Source organism: Pinus tabuliformis, chromosome J (genome assembly GCF_031772625.1).
Source record: "Pinus tabuliformis cultivar Carrire ecotype Pingquan chromosome J, CPIR1, whole genome shotgun sequence".
In the NCBI taxonomy this organism is placed as follows: domain Eukaryota; kingdom Viridiplantae; phylum Streptophyta; class Pinopsida; order Pinales; family Pinaceae; genus Pinus; species Pinus tabuliformis.
The window spans coordinates 568,437,238-568,465,033 of NC_142295.1; the positions used below are offsets into that span (position 1 = coordinate 568,437,238).

Here is a 27,796-nt window from a genome sequence, read left to right on the forward strand (position 1 = left end):
ATATTTCAGTATTTTACATTAACGAAATGAAGTATTAGTTTTGTTGCATCTCTATATTTATGGTTATCTTTGTAATTTGTTGCATTCCTGCATAAATCCGAATCAAATATCCATCAAAGATTATAGAAACCTCCTTTAATCGAAACATGTAACCTTGACTTCATGCGAGACCCCACTGTGCCATCTGAAGTTTTAGTGTGTATCCGAAAGATTGCTTCAGATGTGTCATGGTGACCCTCTTATTGAGCCAACATATAATCTATGTATGCTTTGAAGCCGTCTTCACTATTTTTACATCGTTTAGTTGGCAGTTCTCTTCTATGGAGGATGGTGCTTGTCTTGGAGGGCTGCTTGACACTAGGTAGACCCATGTACATTACATAAATGCTCAAGAAGAGCTCTTTAACATGATTTTGACTCTTTGACTTTCCTAGACCTATGGCATGAGCAAGAAACTCATTCATATAATTTACAAAAATAATATTTCTTTTTCTTGACAAGTGCAAAGATCAAAATTACATTGACAAATACCGAACCTAGTTACAGCTTTCTTCAACACTCCCTCTTAACTAGGGAGGTATTTACAATGGTACTTGGTTATTCTCAATCTAAAGAATTTCTCATAAGAAGAATCGAATTGGCAATCCCATCTGTATAGCATCATGTCAACCAGCATTGTCACAGTGCAAGGCCTTGACTAACAGCTCCATCTCTCCACGAGACCATGAGCTACAATGTTGGCAAGACCAATGATATATAGACACCTTCATCATTTTCTCTCAAGGTACATACCCTCCCAGGTGTAACAGGGCATCGTGTTGTGGGTCGCAGTACTGAGCCACACTCTTCTTGGTCAGGCCATGTCCGGGGAGGCTGCAAGGTTAGTAGCTCACATAGCCATTGGGCTGCTAAGTGAAGAATGCTACAGCGTAGCAATCAAAAGTTCAAAACCATGGAGAAAGGACCATCACTTGGACAACTTGAGTCAGCGCACACTGCGACACCATCGCGGGTGGAGGCCCAGGGCCACCAAACCAGACTGTAGTGATCGCAAGAACACAAGAAGATTAGGCTACAGAGTATAGGTGTTGGTATTTTTTTGATCAACCGGGGTAATTAAAAAAAATTGTTGCTATATTTTGAAGTGTTCGAGCAGCGCCAGCGATTTTCGAGCAAGGAGCAAGAAGGCTTCGAGAAGCCAAGGGATTTTGAGATGTGTGCCAGAAAGGAATCTTTGTGGGCTATTGTGAAAATTCCAAGGGATATAGAATTTATGTAGCTGGTCAAAAGGAAGTTGAGATAAGCCATGATGTCACGTTCGACGAAGATATGGCCCTCAGGAAGATCAACAACCTACCTATCCTAAGGAAGGACAAAGAAGCTGACACAGGAAAACAGGGTGAAAAAGACGATGAAACGATACCTGATGTGGATGAACCTATGGATCCTATTGATCCACTCCCTCATGAGCCTTCCTCCTCCAAGAGGAGACCCTCATGGCTTAAGGGGACTCTCGAAAATGCTGAGAGGTACATTGCACCAAGGGGGACTTCTGTAAAAGCAAGAAGTCGAATAGGTACCAAGGATAATTGAACGCCATGAGCACTATCAGTCAAAATGAGCTTTCACCATTCGAAGAAGTCGTGAAGCAACAAGTATGGAAGGATGCTATGAATGAATAATACGAGTCAATTATGAAGAATGATGTCTAGGTTGTGGTCCCTAGACCCCAGGACAAATCGGTTGTCACTTCTAAATGGCTCTACAAAATCAAGCATGGAGCTAATGGAAGTACAGAAAATTTCAAGGCTCGCATTGTTGCTCGAGGCTTCTCTCAAAAGGAAGGTGTAGATTACGATGAGATATTTGCACTTGTTGCCCGATACACCACCATCCGCTCAATCATAGCCCTTGCTGCCTCACAAGGATGGAACCTACATCAGATGGATGTCAAAACCGCCTTCTTGCATGGTTCAATCAAAGAGGAAGTCTATGTGGAACAACCCGAGGGGTTTGAAGTTCATGATCGGGAATCTCATGTATGCAGGTCAAAGAAAGCTCTCTATGGATTGAAGCAAGCACCCTGGCCTTGGTATGAGAGGATCGATAGCTATTTGATGAAGCTAGGAATCGAGATTCACTAGAAGTGAAGTCGATCCGAACCTTTACTTTAAGGTTGAAAACGATAAACCTCTCATTCTGGTACTTTATGTGGACGACCTCTTTCTGAGAAGTGCAGACCTTCTCATTCACAAATGTAAGAGGGAGTTGGCCTCTGAATTTGAGATGGACCTAGGGCCGATGCATTATTTCCTATATGAGATGGACATTGAGCTCTAGGAGCTCCGGGGAGCTTGGGGTACTTCTTGGAACAGTGAACAACCATAGGGTGAGTGGTTCAGCCTTCCCCTAGAGGTTTGCTATGTACGTGGTGAGTGGTTCATCCTTCCCCTGTGATACCCCTTGGCGACATGTAAGCAGGACGAGTAGTTCATCCTTCTCCTGTCGAGACATCCTACCCATGCATTCTGGGACTCATGGGAAGTACCTCTCATCTGGCCAATGAGTAGGGAAATGAGGATAGGGGCCATAGTACTACAAATGGACGCATCGTGTACTATCGTACTCCCTATGCTAGGATGTCTAATATTGATCTGGGATCAATGGGAACTGACTTCGGGTCAGTAAGAGTGGTATGAGACACTCTCTTTTGATTGGAACTGACTTCGGGTCAGCAAGAGTGGTATGAGACACTATCTTTTGATTGGAACTGACTTCGGGTCAGTAAGAGTGGTATGGGACACTCTCTTTTGATTAGAACTGACTTCAGGTCAGTAAGAGTGGTATGAGACACTCTCTTTTGATTGGGACCGACTTCAGGTCAGTAGAGAATGGTATGATACATTCTCGATCACTTCTTCTGCATAGTTCAGCAGAGCAGTGCATGGATAGCAAAGATGGTACAGATTGGCAGATGGATTAGCAGGTGGAGTCCTCCCTAGTTGAGAGGGAATGTTAAAATTGGCAACTAGGGCCAAACTCCACATGGGTCATCTTATTTATGACACTCGATATTTTTATTAGATTCCTCTCTCGGAGAGGTGTAGGATTGATCTAAAGATCATCCGATTCTGACATATACAAATGAAGATATGAATTTATTTATATTATGGACAAATTGTCAAGGTTGGCCAACAAACTCATGTAGGCTCAAAAGCCCAACAGTCACACCTATTCATCCTCAACGTTTGCCTATAAATACATGATGCCTCATTCTCACTTGGACACACTTCACTCACTCATCTTCTCTCCTCTACTTTGATTGGGTACAAAAATCAGAAGCTACTCTCCACACGTGCGAAGGGAAGGAAGGATTTTTCTGTTTCAGTGTTGACCATATTTGACCGAAAATTTCAGAGGTTGTTTTTGGGTTGCGTTGACCAAGCATTGACTTGTTTTGGTGCGTTTTGGGTGGAGGAATTCTGTCTTAGCAAGCCGCAGGTATGGGCACAATAACCGAGGCAATCTGACCTCCTGTTTGACCAGCGTTGACTATGCTAGGGCTCGTCGCAGGGTTGACATTTGTTGTCCAGTTTTGACTGGACTTTTTCAGACTGTTTTGGGCTAATTAGACTCGTTGTTGGAGGCTGAAGTTGACTGGGTTTGACCAAGCTAAATTAAAGGAAGTGTTCTGCCCTGTTGACCAGCGTTGACTTTTCTAGTTAAGGCTCTTTTGCTGTTGTTATAAATTGTCAGAATTTGTAAATTGTACTATCTCTCTCTGCTGAACTATTGAAGACTAAAAGAAGATTTGATCAAGGGTTTCTCCACGTTGGGGTTTGTCCCTGGCTAGTGCCACATCTTGTGTCCTCTTGTCTTGGCTTGTCTTCTATTGCTTATGTTTATGTTCTATCTGTATTTTACTATCATGTTGATGTCATTGCTAAACTGGATATTGATATTGGGCTAATAAAGAAATTGAAGTAAAATTGCTCTAAAGCATAGAACATACCATTGTTGCCTACAATTAACAAACAAAGAGTCATTCCTCGAGCCATCTCAAACTCTTCTAGCCAATCCTCCATCCAAGCTTTTAGGCTCGAATGGTAGGACTTTGCACACTGGACAATAGATACTTTAGACGATGACAACCCGCCATCCCTTCCTCTAGCACTAACAAGCATGTGAAGCCATAAGATTGTTTTCTTTCTACCCTCTTCCATAGCATTGTATCATTTTGGCTTTGCGCCAATAGAATTTAAATCTTATAGATTAGCTTTGTTTAGCTTTTGATTTTTATAGAAGTGGCCTTTGCACTCTACATTGGATCAACCCTTTTGTTTTAAGCAATCTCATTGACCTTACTAACCTGTTAACTTGTAAATAGAGATTTAACTTTTAAGAAAGCTTCTCTCCAATCTTTTCGAGCATAAAAATAAAATTCTAAAGCAAACCAATCAAATTCCTTCTTGTTTTTCTTAAGGCCAATGGACCAAATTTGAACTCAGTGTACAATAGCAATCACCATCATCATCATCAATAAACTTGTATTATCTCTAAATTTGTTAAGCACTAGGAAATATCAAAAATAAATTGAAATTCAAATCTCCCAGTACTTACAAGGTCTAGAGTTAAGATGAACCTATGGTAGTGTGTATCTTAACTAATGCTTGGTAATCTCTTCTTAAAAAAATTTATAGATATAATTTAATGGATTATAATTTTCTTTTATATTTTTATTTATAAGCACAAATGTTACACATCTTGGGTCCACTTATGCGACATGTCACATCAGCGTTAGGCATAGACATTACACCTCTCTCATATTGGGTTGCAGAATGCACCTTGCTACTCTCGATGTGAAAACAATTGGTGAGGAAAGATTTTCACACATGGAGGGATTGGTGTGGCCAAGACTAAGTAAATGTTTGTCTTAGATGACATGTAACCAATCACAAAGGCTAAAAGTTACCGACAAACAAACTTGCATTACATTTTGTCAAATTACCACAGATGATAGTTTAGGATTTGATGAATGAGGCAATTTGGAAAGACTGGAAATGATCTTATGGGAATCCGTTTATAGATTACAGAAACTAAGAGCTCTATTTAATTCTGAACTTTTGCCAAAGTATCCCAAGTTGTCTTAACAAGAAGTGTACCATTCAAGATAATGAAACAAGATGGATTAGAAGATGACAAGCTATGTAGAAGTCCCACTCCTATTAAGTCTACAGTTCTTGCATAATTTGTTCATCATAATAGTTTAGTGATTAAATACAGGCAACATTTCACTAGCCTAAAAATGTATATTGCATGGTTTGCAAAAAACCTAAAACGCTAAAGGATGTTATGTGCAACTGTAAGATTGCCCAAGTGTTTTGGGCGTGCATTGTTGTTAAGTACAGTACTGAGTATAGTAATCTATTTGTTGTCCGTCTTCATTGCGAAGGGGTTCTTTTGGGGGCCAACTGGGTGATTTGACAGGCAAGCGGGAGTGTGTTGGACATGTTCACATTCTAGGTTTTTCCTTATGGCAAAGGCGACTATGAGAAACCTTTCCTAAGCCACTAATCCATCCATTTAAGAGATGCATCAACTTTCAAATCAAAGTTAACTATGCAAGTCTCAGCCAAGATTGGAATTTTTTGGGAAAATGTTAATTCTCTTGAGATCAGGGCCAAAGCAGCGATACTAGCTCTCACTTATATAGGGAAGTGGAACTTCTATGTATAAAATATCAACTTTAGATCAAAGTTAGCTATGCTAATCTTGGCCAATATTGGATTTTTTTGGGAAGACTAGATGAAAAGCGGCCATACTAGTTCTCACTTGCATAGGGCAGCAAAACCTCTAGGACCCCACTTTGGTGCCATGATGAATCTTTCATTGTGTACACTTTCATTGTTTTGTAATGAAATATAAGTTGCATCCCCCACAAACACAAAAAAGGGCGAGGAGACACAAGATAATAAAGGTCATAAAAGTTGACACTCTCTCCCATTCTCCTTGCCTCCCTCACTCACCAATGCATATGCACACATTAATTTGAACAATGGAGATAAATGGAGTGAAAAAGGGAACATGAAGAAAGAGAAATGAGTAACTTGGAGAGCCAAAGCACAACTCATCAATTTCAAGGGGGGTTAGGCACTTCATACTCTTCTACCAGTATTCATTAGACCCAAGCAAGTGAAAACCCTGTGGGTACAGGCTTTGTCCAACATCCTCTCACAACATGCCCCCAATGGCTCTTTGAAATAACTATTACATAAAACTCATGCAGCTATGCCATTTCAAATATTATCATTCAGTACCGTCACAAATTGTATACAGGATCACTTTTCAAGAAATACTCCTCTGCGAAAGTCCCACAATTTGTGATGGCACTCCACGATAATATCCAAAATGGCAGAGCTGCAATCCAAATTTTATGTAATAGTTACATAGGGCCAAAGCACATCTCATCAATTTTAGGGGGAGAGTGTTGAGAAATCTAGGGCATCAATAGAAAGGTGATTTCTCTATTATGATAATTGCTTGTGAGTGTATTTTTACTTCTTGATTATGATCTTCTCTTATTATGTTATTATTGTGTTCTTTTCATCAAGACAATTACCATCTCATGAACAATACAAAGACAAGAGACACAGTGTATACGCTGTCAGCCAGGGCCAAAACTTCTCACTCTTTGAGAGGAAAACCCAAACAAATTCTTCTTATAGAACCTTCAATTGACGAATACCAAGACGATGACAAAGACCCTTGACACTAGATCCCTTCCAAGACCAAGTCATTGGCTTCCTCTTCACCCTTGGATCAACGCTGCCCTTCTTCTCACTCTTCTAGACTTCCTTCTTGTAGGTATGCAGCCCTTTAGAAAGCCTAGATCTGATTTGGCTTCTCAAATAGCCTCCTCATTGAAAGAGACTCTTCTCTTTCTAACTCGGCTTCCTTTAGTGAAGTTCTTACCCAAACAAGATCACCTTTTATGTGACTGCAATCCTTCGGCCTCCTCTTGACAAATTTGGATCTGCTACCTTCGCACGTGTGAGGGTAAACTAGCCAAAAACAGTCCAAAAATGATGGCCCTCTCCTTTTCTATCCTTCCTTCTTTCTTTGTTGGCTTTAAGGCTCTTTCCAAGATGATTTGCGCACTTGATATCAGAGACTTGCTTCACCGAGTTGATGTCCTCCAAATGAGGTCGAGCACTGTTATATATAGTTGTTTGTCCATGACATTTAGGCCGACATGATCCCTTGGAGTAGGCCGACTTCGTCTTTTTTCTAATCATCCTTACATTGAAGGCCGAATTGAGTGAGGGCTAATGACAAGGTCTTGGAGGATGACTTACAGAACAAATATGACTCTTTACAATGTGTAACATGTCTTCATTACATGACAATGTCTCTTTAGACTTTTATGACTAGATGACAAAATCCCTAAGGGCTCACAGTGGGAGCCCTAACTAAAAATATAATCTCTTGCTCATGAAACCCATGATGCAAGCATTACAATAATTTTATTTATCTTCTTTACATCTCTTACATAAAATCACAATTACATGTCATAATGAAGAGTCAAGACCAAACCTAGTTACACTTTTCAACAGAGAGGAGATAGACACTTCATAATCTTCTATCAGTGATTCAGTATTCATTAGACCAAGCAGGTGAAAACCTAGTGGGGTACAGACTTTGTCCAACAACCTCTCACAATGTGCCCCCAGTGGCTCTTTGAAATAACTATTACATAGAATTCCGACAGCAGCTATGCCATTTTAGATATTATCATTAGGTAAAATCACACATTGCATACAGGATCACTTTTCAATAATTATTCCTCTGCTAGACTCCCACAATTTGCTCCATTCACATTAGCAAAGTTGTTTATGCAATTTCCCAAAAAGTTGATGCTAACAGTTCAAACTTCAATCCACTTTGATAGGGTTTGCAAAAGAAAAAAATCCAAAGCTGTTTTGTGGCAGGGCTTGATATGAAAGGCTAGATTTTCTCCTTTCAAAGACATTGGCCTTTCAAAAATCACACTGCTCTCTATTGTAAATTAAAAATGTATCTATAAAGATAAAATTAGATGAGGGGTTGAAAGGCATTGTATTCATGAGAAAATAGATGATCCGTATTGTAGCTAGGACTATGTGGGGTATGATCCATCTGACAAGCATTTTTTTCTTATAGAACCAACATTGTTGGGCAATTTTTCATGAGCTGAACAGCTCATTCAATTTGGAGGAAGTTGTTGTATCAGGTTTCGCTATCCAACCTTCAGCCAGGATTCTCTTCAAGTCAGGGACTAAGTGGATACCGATATGCTATCCCTCCTTGCTTATGTATGCAGAGGACTCCTGCCCAACTGTTTGGCTCTCGGTTATAACAATCTTGAATCTTAATAGATATATGCTTTGATTCATAATGTAGTGTGTTGAATTTTCGAAAGTTCGAACAAAACAACAACAGCCAAAAAAGAAAATTAATAGGGTTCTCCTAAAAATCAGAAGATCCTGATATTAGTCGGAAAGAATAAACATGAAAATACCTGAACCAACATCCTCATTAGAGGTTGAAACAGTGCTTGATGCTTGCTTTATTTTCTGTAAAGGCATGTGTGCACCCTCCAAGCACATCTCATTCTCCAGTGCATATTTTGGATTGCTTGTTTCATGCCCTTGGAGCAACTCAACACCATCAGGGCCAATGCTTGAAGCATCTAGTTCCTGAAAACCACATTAACTAGATAAGAAATTGTATAAAAGAAAAGCAAATTGAAAGAGTATGATGTTACCATGTGAAGATTAATAGTACATCCCATGAAAAGGGTACATTACTTGTCCTATCTATTAATTTGTTCTAATTTTCCCTCAACCTTAAATCTGAACCCTGTTCAGCTCACAAAAAAATGAGTAAATAGTGAATTTGCAGATGATCTTGGACTTTAAATGACATATTAGAGGAGACAACTCAAGACTCAAGTGAGAATCTATTCTTAATTTTGATTTTCTTCCAAACCAACTATTCATCTCGATGCTGGTTCTTTCAACATGCAAAGCACTCCCTCTCTTAAATTTGCTTCACATTCTTACATACACTCCTACTGTAACTACGGAACATTGAAGCTATTAATTTGGCTTTACAGGTTGTAGTTGAACAATCTCTGGTATTCTTTGGCAACGAGACATCAGAAAATCATTTGAAAAATATCTTGATAAAAACACCATCATTAGCTCTTGGAGGTTTCTCTAGATCTATATAGAGTTATTGTCTTCCAACTCAAACTCAACCTGTTACAAAGGTGTACAGTGGCAAGGATCATTCAAGAATGTACCAAATGCTAAGAATGAGCTCCTTATCAAACAAGGAAAACAAGTATCTAAGAGCATACTTGTGAACTTTAAGAATCTGCTGTAAACATTTTAAAATTTTGCTTTTGTACAAAAATACAATAACAGAAGAGCAAGAAATTTTAGACCTTTTAGGGATCTAGCAACACTTTCTTGTTTGATCTCTCTAATACCCTAAAGATATGAGGTCTTATAGAGGCGATTGTTTGACATAAGTTGGATTGAAATTTGATGAATTGGCTTCATATGTTGGCTGGTCACTGTTGATTCAACAGTCCTAGTCATTGAAGAATTAAATGTGAACTTTTGTACCAGTAAAAGCCACATTGAATAAAGGAACATGACACAAGGAATAGCATAGCAACTGAGCTGGAAATGAAGTTACTATGGTAGAGTAAGTGATATGGTTGTTTCTCAACGTATTCAGCTGTGTGTGGGCATTCTTTAGGGTTTCTATGCCAAATACGTACCTTTCCATCAATGAATGCTACCTTGAAGCCTTTATCTTCCATTGCAGAAATAGACACCAGGTTCTTCTTCAAGTCAGGCGCATACAATACTTCTTGTAGATGTACGGTTTGACCTTGATTCAAGTGAAGAGTGATAGTACCTATCTGTTTCACGGGGTAGGTAGCATTATCTCCAAGCATGATCTTTAGATTAGTTTTCTTTTCACCCAAATTTGAAAAGGCCTCCTTGTGTCTAGTGAAGTGCCTTGAGACTCCACTATTAATCAACCAATGATCCAAAGTATCCAGAGGAGAGTAAGTAGATAGAGTGGAAATAAGATAAAATTCATCTTGTTTTTCCACAACATTACTTTCATCATACCTGGTATTTCTTGTCATTTTAGGAGATCAACCATTTCCATTTCGAGCAGCCGGAGCATTCTTGTTTCCTTTGTTGTTGACCCTGTTGTTCCTTTGATTGCCATTGCCTTTGAAATTGTTGTTGTTGTTGTCATCATCCGTTGGAGAATTCTTCTTGTGAGGACACTCTCTAGCATAGTGGCCAAACTTGTTGCAATTATAGCACCTTCCTTTTCTTCTTTCTTTGAATCCCTTCTTAGATCCTTGACCCTGTCTCCATGGACCAGCATTATTCTTCCTTTTTGCATCAACGAAGAAGGCAATAGACTCATTTCCACTAGAGGACTTATCTCTCTCCATCATCCTAGTCTCCTCTTGAGTGCATCTAGCCAATAACTCATCGAAACCAAGTATCATGTCATTGTTGAGAATGGTGGTGGTAAATACATCCCATGGTCTTGAAATATCTCCAAGTGCAATGAGAGTGAGCTCCTTGTCAGCAATAACTTCTCCAATAGATAGTAGGTCATTCTTGATTTGTGTTATTCTCATGAAGTAGGATTGGATAGACTCCCCTTTATCCATCTTGATATCCTTCAACTTGTTTTTGAGAAAGAGGATTTGATTTGCATTGTTCACTTTGAACATCCCAACCAGCTTATCATATATTTCTTTAGAAGTTCCCAAATCAGAAATATAGGCAACCAAATGCTTTTGAATGGAGTCAATCAAAATTTTCTTTGCTTTGACCTCACCTTTTCTATACTTTGTCTTAACAATAGCCGATAGATGATCAAAACCACAGTCCAAAACAGCCCTGTCAAATCTGCAATTCTGTCCGCAGTCAACAGCGGTCAAATCAACCCTAACCAGAAAGTCAACAGCAGTCAAAGTCTGGTCAAATCCTTCCAAAAGATCTCGGTCAAAGGAGAGAGAAACTTGACATCTCTTGTTGGTCAAAGTCAGCCCAAAACAATCAATAAATCAGCAGTCAAACTCAGTCAACTTGAAGTCCACCCTGCAGTCAAACAAGCCTGCGGTCAACGCAGGTGAAACAACCCAAAAAATATCAATTTCTATGCCAATAAATGCAGCCTGCTGGAACAGAGATTCTCCCACAAAAATTGCAGTCAAATGAGGTCAAACAACCCTTGGTCAATGCTGGTCAAACCCTGCAACAGATCTGAAATTCGTCCTCCTTTCTACCACTGGTGTGAGAATATCAGTTGCCCATGAGGTGTACGAACCAATCAAATGAGGAGAGAGAAGAATGTGTGAGTTGATGAGGTACCAGATGAGATTTGAGGTCATCCTTATTTATACAAGTTATTGAGGGTCAAAAAACATGTCTATTGGGCTTCATGAGCCTGCATGATGATGTGGCCGACCTTGACAATTTACACATATGTGCGCTTGACCTCAAAAACATATTTCTCTTTGTCCAAATTTAGTGATCTTTAGGTCAATTTTGGTTCTCTCGAAAAGCGAAATTCAATGCAATAATTATCTCCATCAAAAGAGCTGACCAAAGTGGAATTTGGCCCTAGTTGCCAACTTTAACATATTCTTTTGGCACTTCCAGTTTATCATTAAGCAATTACACTTCAGAAATTCAACCATAAATGCACAAGGACAATAGAGATCACAATGCAAAAAGATAACACAAGATTTACCCTGGGAAAACCCACATGGGGGGAAATCCCAACCACCTTTTCATTATAAAAATTCTCTAGTTCAACAAGAGATACACCTAGATGTAGTAGTCAAATATGATGGTCATATTGAACAACAATACAATGGTCAAACCTGATCAAACTGCACTCTTGTCAAGTCAAACTTATGACCAACATACTTGGCCTTATTTTCTTATTTGATCTGCCTAGGCCAAAATTCGGCCTCCCATAATTTGCCCAAAAACTCGGCCCTGCTGCCCAAAAGTTCATATTGTGAAAATTCAAAATTCTAATTGCAGCAACTGGAAATTTATTTTTCTAACTATAAATTAATTATGCAATTTATTTGCTACGAAGAATATTGAATAAATCACATCGCAATTTTCACCATAAAAACATTGCGGAAAATAAAATGTTGAAAACTGAGAAATATGCTAGCGCACACGCAAAAATGATAAAATTATTTTAGGACAATTGTCCCTGGAAAAACCCAATGCAGGAAAACCAGTGCAACAATTGAGGGTTCTATTATTATGCAGCAGTGAGAGATTTTGAGTACAAACTGGAAGCCAAAAACTGGCAATCCTCTACAAGATAAATTGGCCACAAAAATTAGTGAGACAATTCTTGCCTCACCTGACATTAATCCAACTCCACAACAGACATAAACAGGGCACACAAAGGCCACTGCATCACCCCTGTGCAGGCCCTCGAACACTTTGCTTAGACGTTGCTCTGATCAAGTCAGCTTGCCCAACTCAACCTCTCAGAATGATTCTCAATCCCCTCTGAAAATTCTCCTGGCCTCCAACAATTGGATCGAACCTCTATCTAGCCAAATCTAACTCTGCCTTTGAAGTTTCTGCGCAACATCACTGAGGAAACTCAACCTTCCTGTAGCTAACTCTCCGAAACTAGAAAACTTCCTCCGAACTCACTAACTTTGCCCCTCACTGTCTCTGCATCCCCTCTTTGGCTCGAACTTCTCTCTGTTGATTCATTGCAGCTGGGAAACTCGACCTCTGCCAAGGAATTCACTCTGCAAGTGTGTCCTTCTCCAACCCCATTGACCTACTCTTATAATCTCCAGTTGAGACTTCAACAGCCAAGATTAAATCTTAATCAATGGCTAAGATCATCTCTAAGTCGATCCAGGTGAGTTTCTAGAGAATTCTCACCTTTCTCAACTAATTCATATTAATTAACCAGTTTTCTTAAGTTAGACTTAGGAAAAATTTAAATGATGGTCAATTCATTTAATTGAGTTATCTCTAGGTGGAAATTGGAATTCCCATAAACGATTCATGGGGTTTGGAGATCTGTGTTTTAGCCTCTCCACAAAGTTTGAGAATAGAACACCATGCGATGCTACAAAAACTAACATGTACATGTTGCCCAAAATTTTGGACATGCTGCCAAAATCTGCCTAGAAGTTCACACTTGCAAAATCAAAGAGATAGAGAGAGATATGCTTGAGATAATTTCGTCCTTCTTATCCTTCTTCTCCTTTGCTTGGATGCCCAAAAAATATCTTCTTGTGTGTGAGATCGAATTGTGTCTTGTGGAGGAGGTCGAGTGCCTTATATATAGTGTTTTGGCTGGGCTAGCCTGAATGGGTGTCTCTTCAACTGGGGCCGACTTGACTTGAAGGAGGGTCAACTTGACAAATTTGGAGCCAAAAATTCAAAATTTTCTCTTTTGAAACCAACATGAAGAACATGTCTTATATTAATCATTTCAAGGGCTAAAATAAAATGAAATGAAAAACATGTCTTGCATTTTTCATTATATATATTTCAAGGGCTAAAATATTAATTATGAAGACCGACCATGGCTACAAAATTCAACATTTGCATCCTCACAAGTCATTGTCCAAGATTCAATCACAAGTGCAAAGACTTCCGTTGCCTATTTGAAGATCACGGGCACTTCCTAACATCCACACTAATCAGTTCTAGGATTATTTTCATTCCTTCCATCAATTTGCCCCTTACTAGCAACAAGAGAAAATGTGAAGTCCAAGCTTTGTGTAGATTGCAAGAATCCCTAAGGTTTTCCCCTACCACGAATTCTATTATGGTGCATCAAGCACTACAACTAGACCACAAACCATCTTATCTCATGTAGAAAAGAGATTGTGGCCATTTTAACGATGTTCAAACTTGATCTTTTTGTTGCCAAGCAGTTTCAACACAAAACTAGTAGAATTAGCCGATGGGAATATTTTCGTACCAAACCTACCATTTCAATATGAAACCAATCACCAAACCGATTTAAGGGCAAATTCATTTGAAATTGGGTTTAAACTAACAAAATTGACTAGTTCCTTAGTCAATTGTTAAAACCCTAGTTGCTTGATCTTTACACGAGCACAAGGACAACAAGGTTCAACTCTCCTAGCATCTAATGCCATAGGGAAGAAACTCTATATGGAAACTAATTACTAGACCGAAACTAGAAGGTAGTACTTTGCCTTAGGGGAGCCTGACTTTTGGATCTCATAGTGTTGATATGTTCATCAAATTGGTGGTATCTATCTTAGGCCCAAGGGTAGCCACACCTCAAGGTTTTTGAGAAAGTCCATCAACACATCAAGCATGTTGATTTCTAGTAGCATCGGATGTGCTCTAAGCCTCAAAATTTGCAGGGAGGCTAGGACACATGCATTCTCCAATACCCAGAAATCGTTTTGGGAAATTCCACCCAGAGATAGTTTTATTAAAATAATTAATTATTTTTAATGGATGCCTAAGTCTAAACTTAGGAAATTAAAATAATTAAAGGGTATTAATCCAACTGTGGGTGAAACTTCTAGAAGAAGACGGAGATCGAGTCCAAAGGATCTGAGCCATTGATTAGAAGCTAATATGGGTCGTTGGTTCTCAACTAGAGAATTATAAGGACATCAATGGGCACTTGGAGAACACATCGAGTAGAGATCAGAAGATCAAAATTCTGAAGCAAAGCAGCTGCCGAAGAGAAATTCGAAGTGATCTTTTGTAGTGAGGGGCAAGGATAGTTCCGGTTGGAGATTTCCCCTGATTCGAGAATACTCAGCAAAGAAGGCAAAGAGAGATTCAGCAGAGGCAAAGCAGAGCTAGAGAGGTTGACGCAAGGCCACACAGAGGCAGCCCAGAAGCCCAGAGAGAATCCGTAAATTTGATGGAGAATCGATTTCCAGAGCCAAAAGTCAGGGTGTGAGACCGGAAAGGAATAAATCGAAATTTCAGAGGCAAATCGATCAGCCAGGAGGAGTGATGCAGACCCCAGTAGTTGTGACACAGGGCCTGCGCAGCAATTGCATAGAGACTGTGTAGAGGCAACCAGTGGCTGGCCATTCAGTCGCTGGATCAGCCAGGATATTCTCTGTACTGGATAGCCAAGAAGGCATCCAGAGATTGTATTCAGAAATTACTACTGCTTAATAATACAAACCCTCAGTTGTTGCACCGGTTTTCCCACACTGGGTTTTTCCGAGGACATTTGTCCAAAAATGACTGTGTAGATGTGTTGTATTTCTTTCTTGCTCAATTTCTTGTTTCCGCATTTTATTTAAATGGTGAAGGTTGCAGTGTATTAGTTTCGGTGTTTACTGTAGGAAACAGTAAATAATTTTGTTCAGTCATTAAAAAATAGAAGAAACATAATCAGTTGTTGCAGTAGAAATTTGGGGCTAAAAAATTTTCACAAAGCAAAGTGGAAAGGAAACCCATGTTCTCACTAATTTGGAATCTAATGTGGCATGCATCTATGCCTAACGTTTGCTACCCAATTTGATGAGACAACCAAAAAAAAGGAAGTGGTCCCCCTTAACACCTAGGGTCATTTTAGGGCACATAGACTACAATCTATGTTCAAGGAACTCTCTTATGAAGGAAGCAAGGTGCTTCTAATCAAGGGAGCAAAAAAAGGTGGAGATCAGGATCCTCGAGTCCCAATATAGGCAATAATTTCTCCCCCAATATCATAGTAGATAGGGCATCAAAAAATGAGATGACCCTTTTGTCTTAAGTCCTACAAGTGGCATAAGGAGGAAATCCTATCCAACCATGAGACGTGTTGATCCATCTCAACCCAAAGTGAGAGAGACCCTAACTAAAACAAACCAAAGGAGATCTAAAGAGATCAATCCAGTGTTTATGCATACAAAAATCTAATAATAAGGCCATCTTTCACCTCCTAAAAATATTAGGAATAAAAGGCATGATTTCTTATAGATTATTGAAGGTCTTATCATTTTGTTAGACTATCTTCGACAACATTGGTCACATGGTCTTAGGATCCCTTTTGTCCAGTCAAGGTTTTGTTCTCCTTAAAACAAATAAGAACTGAGGATGATTTCATTGTCTTTAAATATATTCAAGGGGCCCTCTTTAGCTTCTTCCATCATCCAACCAGAGATGCTTGGCAATGTTTCTTGAAGAATTGGTTGGTTTTTGATATCAAGCCTTCTATTGCTCCTCCAAATCTACCCAATTAATCACATAATTCATTTGACCTATTTAGCCCAATAGGAGAATTATATATCGATTAGATATTGGAGATATTGTTATGGAGAATACAAAATCAATCAAACAATGCTCCCTTACTCAAGTTGCTCCACAACTAGCTCGGAAAACTAGTTCCATCTTTCGTTATAGAGGAGTTTTGCTTCATCCCATATGTAGCATAATTCACTTAGATAGGGGAGCATCTATGTTTTAGGAAATGACCCCCAAGTTGGCGTACACGTACCCGAAACTTCCCAAAATTCCAAAACACAATCAAAACGCGATTGAAACACCTGTATCGTGTTCCCTGATTTGGAAACAACGTTGAGACATTTTGGCAATATTTCAACCCAAATCTGCCCCATTTCCACTACTTTTTTGCTCACTCAAACACCCAAGAAGGGTGTGGTGCTCTTTTATGGCCAAAAGAGATTTGATTTATCACCAAAATTGTAACATCCCTAACATTACCCTATTTTTGTAATGTTAAAATTATAACTATGTAGCACCAGCATGGAGGCCATGATTTGCTGAGACACTATGTTGTAAACATAAAATAAATTAAATGTGAATTCTTAATTGGCTACCCTGAACAGAAGGACACACGGATCCAAGGTTTTGAGGGGGTTTCCTGTTGGTTGCTTGCAACATGCCTATTGGTTGCTTGCAACATGCCTGTTGATTGCTTGTAACGTGCTTGTTGGGTAGACCCATATCGACAGCATTTAACCTCTTTAATGTTGCCCTGACCAACCACCAACCTGCGCTGACAAGCATTAAAGGTTGCGGAGTGGGCAGCATGGAGAAGGAAGACAGAGTGGAGAAGTGGAGACAGTGCCCTCACACAAAGAAGGTGGAGGTGGCACAACAAAACAAACCCCCACCTCACAAATCAAAGGACGTGATTAGATGAAAGGGAACAAACAATAGGCAAAAAACAGATAGCACGAAACAAAGGAAAAGAGAAGATGTGGTGTCGAGCAATTAGGGAAAACGGGGGAAGGAATTCTATGTCGAATGATGGACGAAGACACTCTCTTAGGTAGCACCTATAGAGAAGAAGATCGGTCGCTAAGTAGCAACAAAGGGAGTTGGTAAAAGTTGGGCAAAGAGGGAGCAAGGAGCTCCTGGAGCCAAATGAAAAAGTTGAATTGGACTAGACCTTGGGTTGAAACCCTGTGATTGAGCTCAGAGGAGTAAGGAAGTCAATATTGCACTTAATGCCAAAGGGCAGTAGATAAGTCACCTACGTAATGGGCTCCACCTCCAGAGCGTGTGACCCTATCCTTGGTGTGATTCCCTTGAACAAGCAACCCCTCAAACTTTGAAACTAACTTGGTGGTGGTCAGTTGCAAGAAAGATTGCAGTGTAGCTAGCCTATGGTTGGGTGGAGAGTGGAAATCCCTCCTTTAGTTGCCAACTAATTTAACTCACACGGATAAGTATAATGATTGCATATTTGAATGATGGATGATGATTATGCTTGCTATGTTATTAACTAACATATGGTTCTGTATGATTCATGAAAGAATGCCTCAATCATTGTATACTCAAGGTTGACAAGTTATATATATATATATATATATATATATATATATATATATATATGTCTGAGGTTGACTCAGTTAACCTGTTATTTTATGAGTTCTCAACTATCTTATACGTTTATGAATTGGGCAGCTCACTACCATACCCATGAATGCGGGTTAGCTTACATGTGATGAGTTTAAGTTATATGTTGTGTTAAATGATAACTACTTAGAGCTGCTGGTCACTTAATTTATGAATGATGTGACGCATTCTATGGGTTTACGCACACTTATACATTGTTATAACTTAGAATTGTAATCAGCTATAACATCCTAAGATTCACCGTTTAACATGGCACGGTGCCTTAGAGAGTCTTTTCTCAAACCCTGACATTTATCTTCAAGAAATTGGTGTTTTAGGCAGATGCACTTGATCTTGAGAAATCCTTGTGAAAATCCCCAAATTTCCCTAATTGCCTTTATTCTTCTAAGTTACTGCAGAAATCCTGCGATCCGAGCATCCAACAGTTGCAAGGGTCGACACTCTAGTGTGGAGGTCGGATCACCGCAAGGCTGGATTTTCTCTTTTGAGAGTTGATGACGTCTGGGGTGGGTCCAGCACAAGGTGTTTCTTTTGGATGAGGACTGAATTTCCCCATCAAGGTGTAGTTGCATCACAAATTTGGGGAATTCAGAGGTGAACGAGGAAAAAATAAAAGGGAAGGTCTGGATGCATCCAGGGCTAGATCAAGTTTTGCAGGAGTTGGAGTTTCGAAAATCCAAGTGTGGCGAGGGCACACACCTCTTCAAAGGCCCGAACATGCAATGGTCCAGATATAACAGGAAAACATCACAAAACACAATGGGGGCAGGCCAGGTGGGCCCTATGAGTCGTGCCTTGTGTTGACGCGACAAGGCCACGTGGAGCCCTGACATTGCTCACCGCCCCTTGCCTTTGTTCATCGTTGAACGCCACAGGCACTAACAACCCCGAGCAGCACGACCTAAATGTTCAGGTGGGCCTCTTATAATGACTTGTGGTGACAAGGAGGCCACGTGGGCACCACATGGTTTTATCACTACCCAACACCCACCACTAGAAGTTCGGCATGTTGTATGAGTGCATAGGGGAAGAGGGGTGATTCCAGTTGCGATTCCAACGCAGAATCCCTATTATTGCTTGCCACCCATCGCTCTCACCTCTTTGATTCACATTGGGTAGTAATGTGCTCAACGGCATGACATGGGCATGGTTCCAACACGAAACCCAAACACCACTCACTGCCCACCGCTTGGCTTTGGAGACTTAGATCTGAGCAAAGAGGACCCCCCAGATAGATAGCTAGATAGCTAAATAGGGGAGGGGCCATCCATCACACATAATCCATCTTTTCAAGCATCATCCATCTATTATATACATGATACGACTAGTGACTGGTATCACGATTAGTACATCATTCTAATGGTGCATCAATGCTATTACGTATGTAGTAAACCACTTGACCTAACCCCCAACCGGGGACCACGAAGAGTTAGCAAAAACTCCCCACCCCACCACAGCTTGGATTCATTAAGAAAGAAGCCTCAAAGGACTAAGCACCCATCCACATGGGTCTTGAAGGGAGGGAACAAGCACCTGTCGTACCCCTGGTTGTGTTGCAAGACACATCCATAATTTATTGTTGGGTGTTTTAACAAGAATAGCAAAGGAGAACGAGCGACAGAGTATTGACAATTGCGCCAGTTTGGCATGATGTGGGTTTGCGGAGCCCACCAAAACCGAGAATTGGGTTGAAGCGTGTATAACAAGGAATACCTCGCAAAACAAGGACCCTGTGGGCCCCATTAACAAGCAATCGTTTTGGAAAAAATGATTGTAGGAATGGACTTTATCTATGGCCCAACAAAATCACAAGGCCCCCTAGTTTGCGGTGTCGTGAAGGAAACCACCTAGGTTAATGCCAAGGTACTTGGACGACCCTAATCTATCACAAGGTCCCCCTTACCCTATTTACTATAACAGGGCATACACCCCTTGAGAAAGGTTGTTGGCCTTTGAACACCCTCCTCGACATAAACCACTTTGATTTTCGAGAACCTAGAGCCAAACATAATGTAAAATCCTTGCATATCAAGAAGGGTTGAGCCTAGTGGAAGCCATGTACCGAGATTTACATGGGCAGTGCCACACGGACTTGGTAGTGGTCACATGGATGCCACGTAGGGGGGAACCCAAGTGACATGGACCTGCCTTTGATGATGTGGCAAAGCCATGTGGATGCCATGTGGGGATCCCCTGCTGACATGTCATTACCTAATTGGTTAAACTTCAATTAGGCATAACTTTCAATCCAGGAGTTGGATTGAGATAAAATTTATATCACTAAAAAGCTCTCGATGAGATGGACGCAATGGTGACATCAAAATTTAATTCCGCAACCATTGAAAAATAAGGATTTAGGCCCATCTTCATAATATACCTTGGAGGTCAAGTTAAGTCATAAGTAACACCTCCGACAGCCTCAAACAAAATAAAAAGAAGGATTTTGGCAACCCCGTTTTCATAATAGACCTTGGAGGTCAATTTAAGTCATAAGTAACACCTCCCACAGCCTCAGACAAAACAAGTAGGTGGGACAAAGTGTTACAAAAACTTATCTCTAATCGCTCCACAAAATAATGTATCTCTAATCAATCTGCACTATACTTTTGCTAAAAAAGCACCTTGGTCTATTTTCGTTAATGAGGATGAAGAATATTAACTTTTAAGGTATGTAATTGTACTTGTCATTAGCCCACATCTTATTTCATTTTCAGCAGATATAGCCATGTATAAAGGCTGATTTTGGAATCTTGGTTGTATAACCTCCTCTATAAAGGATAATTTTGAATTTTGCATCATGTAATCAACCATAAGAGTTAATATAGACTGGGCATTCATCTAAATGTCATTTATGTGTCTCATTCTTTTTTTCTTGCAAGATAATGTGTTATTAAATTATTTGTAAAATAATTGCATACATAAATACATATACATATATGACGTTTCGCCCAAAGTTTCCATTTTGGGGGGTCACATTTCCAGCTGTCCAAAGTGTCCATGTTTCATGCAACTTAGGGGAGCATCTTTAGATTTTCCCTTCCTCGAGAAGCCCATTAATTTTGGATGTCAAGAGAGCTTCTACACAGAATTCTTCGTTGGCTCCCTTAGCCTGGTTGGCTCCTCTTGTTTACACATCTTCTCCCCATCCATATATCCAATGGAAGTAAAGAAAAGAAATGCCCTTCAGTGATTGATTTTCTCATTCATTCCTGATATGCAATATTTGTGACCTCAAGCAAGTGCCCAAACCTATTTAGTTTACCCTCCAGATGGCTTGGTACATTACAAGTCTGCTCAGTACATCAACGCGCTTATTTCTGGCAAGCTTAGTTTATTCACCATCCCTTGGTTGCACTGTCCGGCAGAAACAGTTCTATCATCTTGGCTACTGTCCACACACCTTTGTACAACCTGAACCCATATATATGTTAGTATACTCCTGTCGACCAGTTTGCTCCAAGCTATGTCAATATATTCCTCTTTTATGAAGGTACACTACTTAAAATATTCTAGGATGTTCATTTTTAATGCCAGATTGGGTATGAAACTTGGCCCATACAAGATAGCTGACTAATAAGAAAAATGCCATAGATGGAAGAACGTTAAGGATGGTCTTCAAAGAAATATATCTGTTCATCATCAACAAGAAAACAAGAATAGCATCCATCCAAATTTGGTGTGGATCTGATCCTGAAGTCAGCCTAAGTGAATTCTGTGGACATGTGTGAACACTGCTTTCTGTTCCTTAATGGGAAGACTGTATGGTTGTTATGTTTTTATGACAAGTGGCTTTGACTATTGCCTCTTTATTATATGCAACATGGCAATTTTGTGAGGCTCTTGGACACTATTGATAGTTATTTTTGTACAAAAAAAGCCCAATATGTACATAACTGTTTTATTAATAGTTTAAGTTAAGCATTTTATAGCAAAATAAGAATTTAAAAACCCAAAAAACAAAAAAAAATGGAAGTCTATAAATATATTAAACCCAACTAGTGTACAAAGCTGAAATGTCTCTAACGTAGAACTATAATCAATTTTCGGGATTTATAAAGAAAATACCCAGATTATGTAACGTTCTTAATTTCCTTCCTAGCTTTACCATAAAATGTATTGACAACATTTAGCAGAGAGGTGTCACAGACTGGTTTCTTTCACCTTACATGTAAAATCTGTATTTCAAGGTAATTATCATTCTAGATTTTGCAGGATGGTACGCAAGATTTACAATTTTTACATGAAGAATCACAACTGACAGTGAATCAACTATGATTTCTACCAATGCAATATAAAGTACAAACAGATATTACTGTTTACCAATATGATATGTACATCAGAAAATAATTATAATAGCACATATCTGATATTAGTCAGTCAATAGTTTCAAACTGGCTAACCTGTTCCCATTTCCCTTGGAGCTCCAATAATTCTTGACAGTAATAGGCACATTCTGCTTGATAGCAAGAAGCCAATTCTTTTAGCATAGCCTTCCTTCTGATGATGCTGGTCACTGTCAGACTCAAGCAGTTAGTACAAGAATAGCAACAGTGATTCCTGCAATCTTAGATTTGTTCAAAAGCTTAAAATTTTCCCAAACTTTCAAGATTGTCCATATTAATAAGGATGCCCGACAAATCTATTTACATGATAAAGTCTATGCCAAGAACAACTTTCAGACAAAAGGTCAATGAAACAGACCAAATATGGAGACATGGAATCAGTGCTTTGTTAAGGAGATTCACAACAAGAGATCATTCACTGCAGAAGAAACTATAGTTAGACATCTGCCTACTATTTTCTTCTACTTTTGAAGTTTGGAGACACCCTTGCTCAACTAAATTTGCTGAAGTTAAAACATAACAGCCATTAGGAAGTAGATCCCACACAATGAACAGATGAACAACCCAAAATAACAACGATATGACCGGTATCTTGATACTCAAATAATCAACGTATAAGATAAAGAGGTAGTTCACATGATACTTACAAATGAGGCAAAGACTCAAATATATCAGTGTATGGTTTAGATTAGCTACCTACAACTCCTAAAACATGGAACAACCAAGGCCAACCACTAATAAGTACTATGGGTTGTAAGATGTAACAACCCACTAAAGGTGTATGATGGATGACTTTAATCACCATAAAGATTGCAATAGATACAAGGCGGTGTATTAAATACATCAACAAAAATGAATAAAAAAAATTCAACCCTTGATTCTGCCCCAAAGTAGCCATGTGGTGAAGGTCAACGAATTTCAACATGTTGGTAAGAATCCAAATCTTATGCAGAAGTTGCATACTTACTGATATTTGCATATAATAAAGAGAAATTTCAAGCGATGTATCTCATGAAGGGATGAACATCATAATAAAGCCCATAAGGCTCGAAGCTCAGCAAGGATTCATGATTTGCCCAAACCAAAATGTCAAGGGACAAACCAGAGGAGATGGACGTCTACTGCAAACTTTGACATTACTTGTCAATTTTGAAAAGGGCCTGACTCCATCAGGGATATTTTTGATGCTCAGACCAAAGACTGGGTACCTTGACCTAAACTAAGAGCTAAGTTGTTCCTGACTAACTCATTAATCCTGGACCAGACCAAGTATATTATTCCTAATACTTGTTTATAAATATTTTCCTGGAGGCCCCACATGCCTGGTGGAAGGATTGAAGACGAAATAAAGTCAAGCCTTTCAAAATACATGTTGATGGCTATAATTGGCCGCCATAAACTCCTTTTTTGGATGGTCTCTTATTGAGTTATTTTGGGTTGGGTGACCTGGCTCTTAGAAATAGGTGTTCACTTGGGTTTCCTTCAACCTAAATGTCCTCTGCATGGTAGAACAAGAAGAGAAGAGAAAAGTATTAATGTGGAACAAAATCCCATCATAAGGATATGCCACTATAGAGATAACATATAACATCACATAGATAACAACCATAAGCCAAAGAAGATCCACAAGGCAAGACACAAAAACCACCAACAATGTTAGTACTAAAGTGAGAGAAGCTGCTATCACATTGACCCGGGCCCTTGCACCCCAAAGCTAGCTTCCAGATTGGCAAACCATCTATATCTCACAATTGTTGTACATGTGGGATTATTCACAACACACACACACAACCGCAATGTCACCACACACAATTGAGAAGAGTACTATTAATGTGGAACAAAATCCAAACATAAAGATATGTCATCATAGAGATAGCATGTACATTACATATATAACATCTCTTTCAGAAATCTTATACATCTATTTTGGTATTATACTTATGCTAAGCCTGCCCTGAGTCACTGGGTTGTATGGCCAGCTCCTCCCCGCATCAATCACTTGTAAAGTCATCATCTTGGGAGATAAACTTCACATGCTAACTTATCAAAACTGCAGTGACATTTCTCATTCGGGAAAATTAAATGATTCAATGTATAATAAATCTAAACCTACTAGGAGTTTCTCATGGTATGAAAGCTCACTTATATGTGCACATTTATATAGAGAATAATTGTTCAAGTACAAAAGGTTGAGCTGCATGTAATGCATTTGCATTAACTTCTTCATTACTAGCTGAGCACCATGAGCGAGGAGCCACTTGTCGTATTGCCTGCAAACTCAACCTACAGCATGAATTCCCAACACCCAGAGGGGAGAAACCATCACAAGGCTAGTCATCGAGTTTGTGAGCATATGGCTAGTCCTTGATTTTGTGAGCATATGGCACAGCACCACAACTGACCCCCTCCACCTCAACCCTAGAATGACAAGTTGTTCAAGTACAAAATATTGAGTTACATGTAACACATTTGCATTAACGTCTTCATTGCTAGCTGAGCACCATGAGCAAGGAGCCACTTATCACATTGCTTGTGAACACAGCCTACACCATGGATTCCCAACACCCTGAGGGGAGAACCCATCACAAGGCTAGTCATCAAGTTTGTGTGCATATGGCTAGTCCTTGAGTTTGTGAGCATATGGCACAGCACAACAACTGACCCCCTCCACCTCAACCCTAGAATGACATGTTGTTCAAGTACAAAAAGTTGAGCTGCATGTAACATGTTTGGATTAACTTCTTCATTACTAGCTAAGCACCATGAGCAAGGAGCCACTTGTCACATTGTCTGTGAACACAACCTACACCATGGATTCCCAACACCCAGAGAAGAGAACCCATTACAAGGCTAGCCATCAAGTTCATGAGCATATGGCTAGTCATTAAGCTCATGAGCATATGGTGCAGCACCACAACTGATCCCCTACAACTCAATCCTAGAAAGACAAGTTTCCTATGATCACCCTTGTTATCTCAAGAGCATAAAAAAACTCTGAAGCTCAATCCAAGATTCCAACCAACAACAGATGGGATATCACTAAACCTAAGCCACCTAATGATTGATGGGGGTCAACCCCCAAGAACTATCATTCCTTTTGTTGCTTAATTAATGGTTATCAGACTCCATGCCTCTTGTTTTCTATCAAGTGACTGGTTTCTCCATGCCGTTCTGCTATTATATCATTTGGACTTTCAAGGCACTGTTGTGTGCCTAAGTGGTAATTTTGACTTTTAGCTAGTGGGAACTTTTGTAGCCCTCTAAACTTGATCTTGTTGGTGGTGGCTGCTTAATCAGTCTGCTTTTTTTAATAAAATACCCAGCATGTAAAAAAACTGAAAATGAAAATTGCATAGTAAGCATCTAAATTAGAACACTTATATCATATATGAAGGAATGTGTTTTAAATGAAAGCCTGAGACCATTTCACATCCGCAGAAGAAAAAACTAGAGAGCGAGTCATACCAAAAATGCTCATATATTGAAGAACAAAAATTAATGGGCTAAGATCCACATAGACAAGGTGCACAATGTTTGAATATAAATTTGTAGACTAAGAACCACAACTTCTAATAGATACCTACCACTTGAATTCCTTTTGTTAATAAGTTTACGATTGTAGGTGCAGTCGACAGTACGAAAATAACATCTATCCTTTAAATGATAGATCAAAAATCGTAGACATGCTTCCTCAAATCAATGAGGAAAATCTAACATAAGAAGTTATTAAATATTGAACACTCTCTTTCATACTTAAGGATGACTGTAAAGCTTACATAGAAAGTCTGGGGCTAATCTTTTGGTTTTATACTTAATCCAAGTACAATGGCCCATAACTGAGTCCAATTAGACATGTAATTGTGATCATTATTATGTTTGACAAGTGCTTCCTACTCACCGGTGTCTGTTTACTTTAAAATAGAGGTGTAGGCTGTCCTGAAACATTTGTGTGTAATTGTGTATGCAAAGGCAACAGTTTCAGATCACAGTGTTATCGACAGCCTAGACCCCTGTAGACTTAAAGCGGAGATCGTTTACAAAGACCTCCAGGACGACCTTAACAAGACCAAAACAAATTATCTATCATAGAATTATTACAATGACAGGTTTACAGTGTTAGGCCATGTTATTCTTCTCCCCGGGTATGTATCTAAGCTCTAATCGACATTCCCTGGGACGAATTCAGCTTCCTAAAGTCAAAAGCAGGATCTTTTGCACACTACATTGGCAGGAAGATTTCTTAAATTCTGCAATATAAACAAAAATTTTAAGTCTGACACACTTCTATGCGCCGGGGTAGCAGGAGATGGCGCATAAAGTTTCATTGAAGAAGCGATTATCTTCCCTCTCCTTTCCTTGTCTTACTCAAAACTCCCTTAGAAACTGAAAGTCCAGTTTCGGTTTCGGGGGAAATCGGAAGAGGACCTAGAAAAAATGATAACGTGCGATTCATGAAAATCATTATACAGGAGACGTATGCTTGAGATATTTTACGCGTGAACGATTGAACCCCGATCGCTTACCATTTAACTCAAATAAAGAAAATAAGCAAATAGCCAGAATTTCTTTAAAAACAATCGAATTGAAATAACAGAGTAGAAGTTAAAGAAACGCATAATAATGGAACTGGAACTTACTTTGACCTGGATCGAACTCGAAGAGATGACCTGATGACCTCGCAGAGGCGTCGAGGGTTCGATTCTCCATAATAGCCGGATGTGAAAAACGGGGAGGAGGAGGTGGTGTTCCGGTGTCCAAGTCCGAAGAGGAATAAAGAGAATGAATATCTTCTTGGCCACTGTCTTCGGAAGTAGAAGCATTTTTATCATTCACCATTTGTCCCTTTTGTCTTCTTCCCTCCTTTCCTTTCCTCTCCACTCTACTCCACTCCTCTTCCTCTTCTGCTATCATGCATGTTCTTCAATCAAATCATAGTTTCATACATATATACATACATTCTGACTCCTCTTCACCGTATCTCGATAACTTTTGTATTCTCGTCATCATCAAACATTCGCTATTCTTTCTTCTCACGTCGTCTCGCTTCATCGATATGATTAGCATGTGTTCCAATCAAGAAAGCTTAATTTCAACGAATGCGATAAATAAGTTTCTAAATTCCCCCTTTTTAAGTTGAATCGTTTTACTTTTATTTTTTATTTATTTTTAAATGATTTGAGTTTTTCAAAAATGGGTTAAACCTTAGAAAGCAAAGTTGCATAATTAAAAGGTCTAACTAATTAAATAGAATTAAGATCTTTAAAACCCAAATATTTGAGAGAGAATTTCTACCTAGATCTTTAAAACCCAAATATTTGAGAGAGAATTTCTACCTAAAAGAAGATAGGTTTTTTTGGTTTATTAATTTTATTTTATAAAGAAAGAACAAGTCGGTTTATTAATTTGCTTTTATAAATAAAGAACAATGAAATTGTGTTCGGTGCTTTTTATTTACAACCATATGTAAGTGTTTACTAGTAAACATGTGAC

General features: G+C 39.2%; 1 protein-coding gene across 2 annotated transcripts in view; it reads right to left on the reverse strand.

Annotated features, from left to right (window-relative positions):
• The window catches only part of LOC149228258 (uncharacterized), a 203,153-nt gene extending 175,830 nt beyond the window's left edge, over positions 1-27,323 (reverse strand). Inside the window, exons 1-3 of one of the 2 annotated variants that reach the window (XM_089378126.1) lie at positions 26,944-27,323; positions 22,364-22,476; positions 8,558-8,735 (exon numbers count right to left, since the gene is read on the reverse strand). In XM_089378126.1, coding sequence (XP_089234252.1) covers positions 8,558-8,735; positions 22,364-22,476; positions 26,944-27,217 — 565 coding nt within the window. In that variant the 5' untranslated portion in view covers positions 27,218-27,323. The remainder of the gene's footprint in view (positions 1-8,557; positions 8,736-22,363; positions 22,477-26,943) is intronic. The other variant, XM_089378125.1, reaches the window with a different exon arrangement.
• Positions 27,324-27,796: the final 473 nt, after the last annotated feature.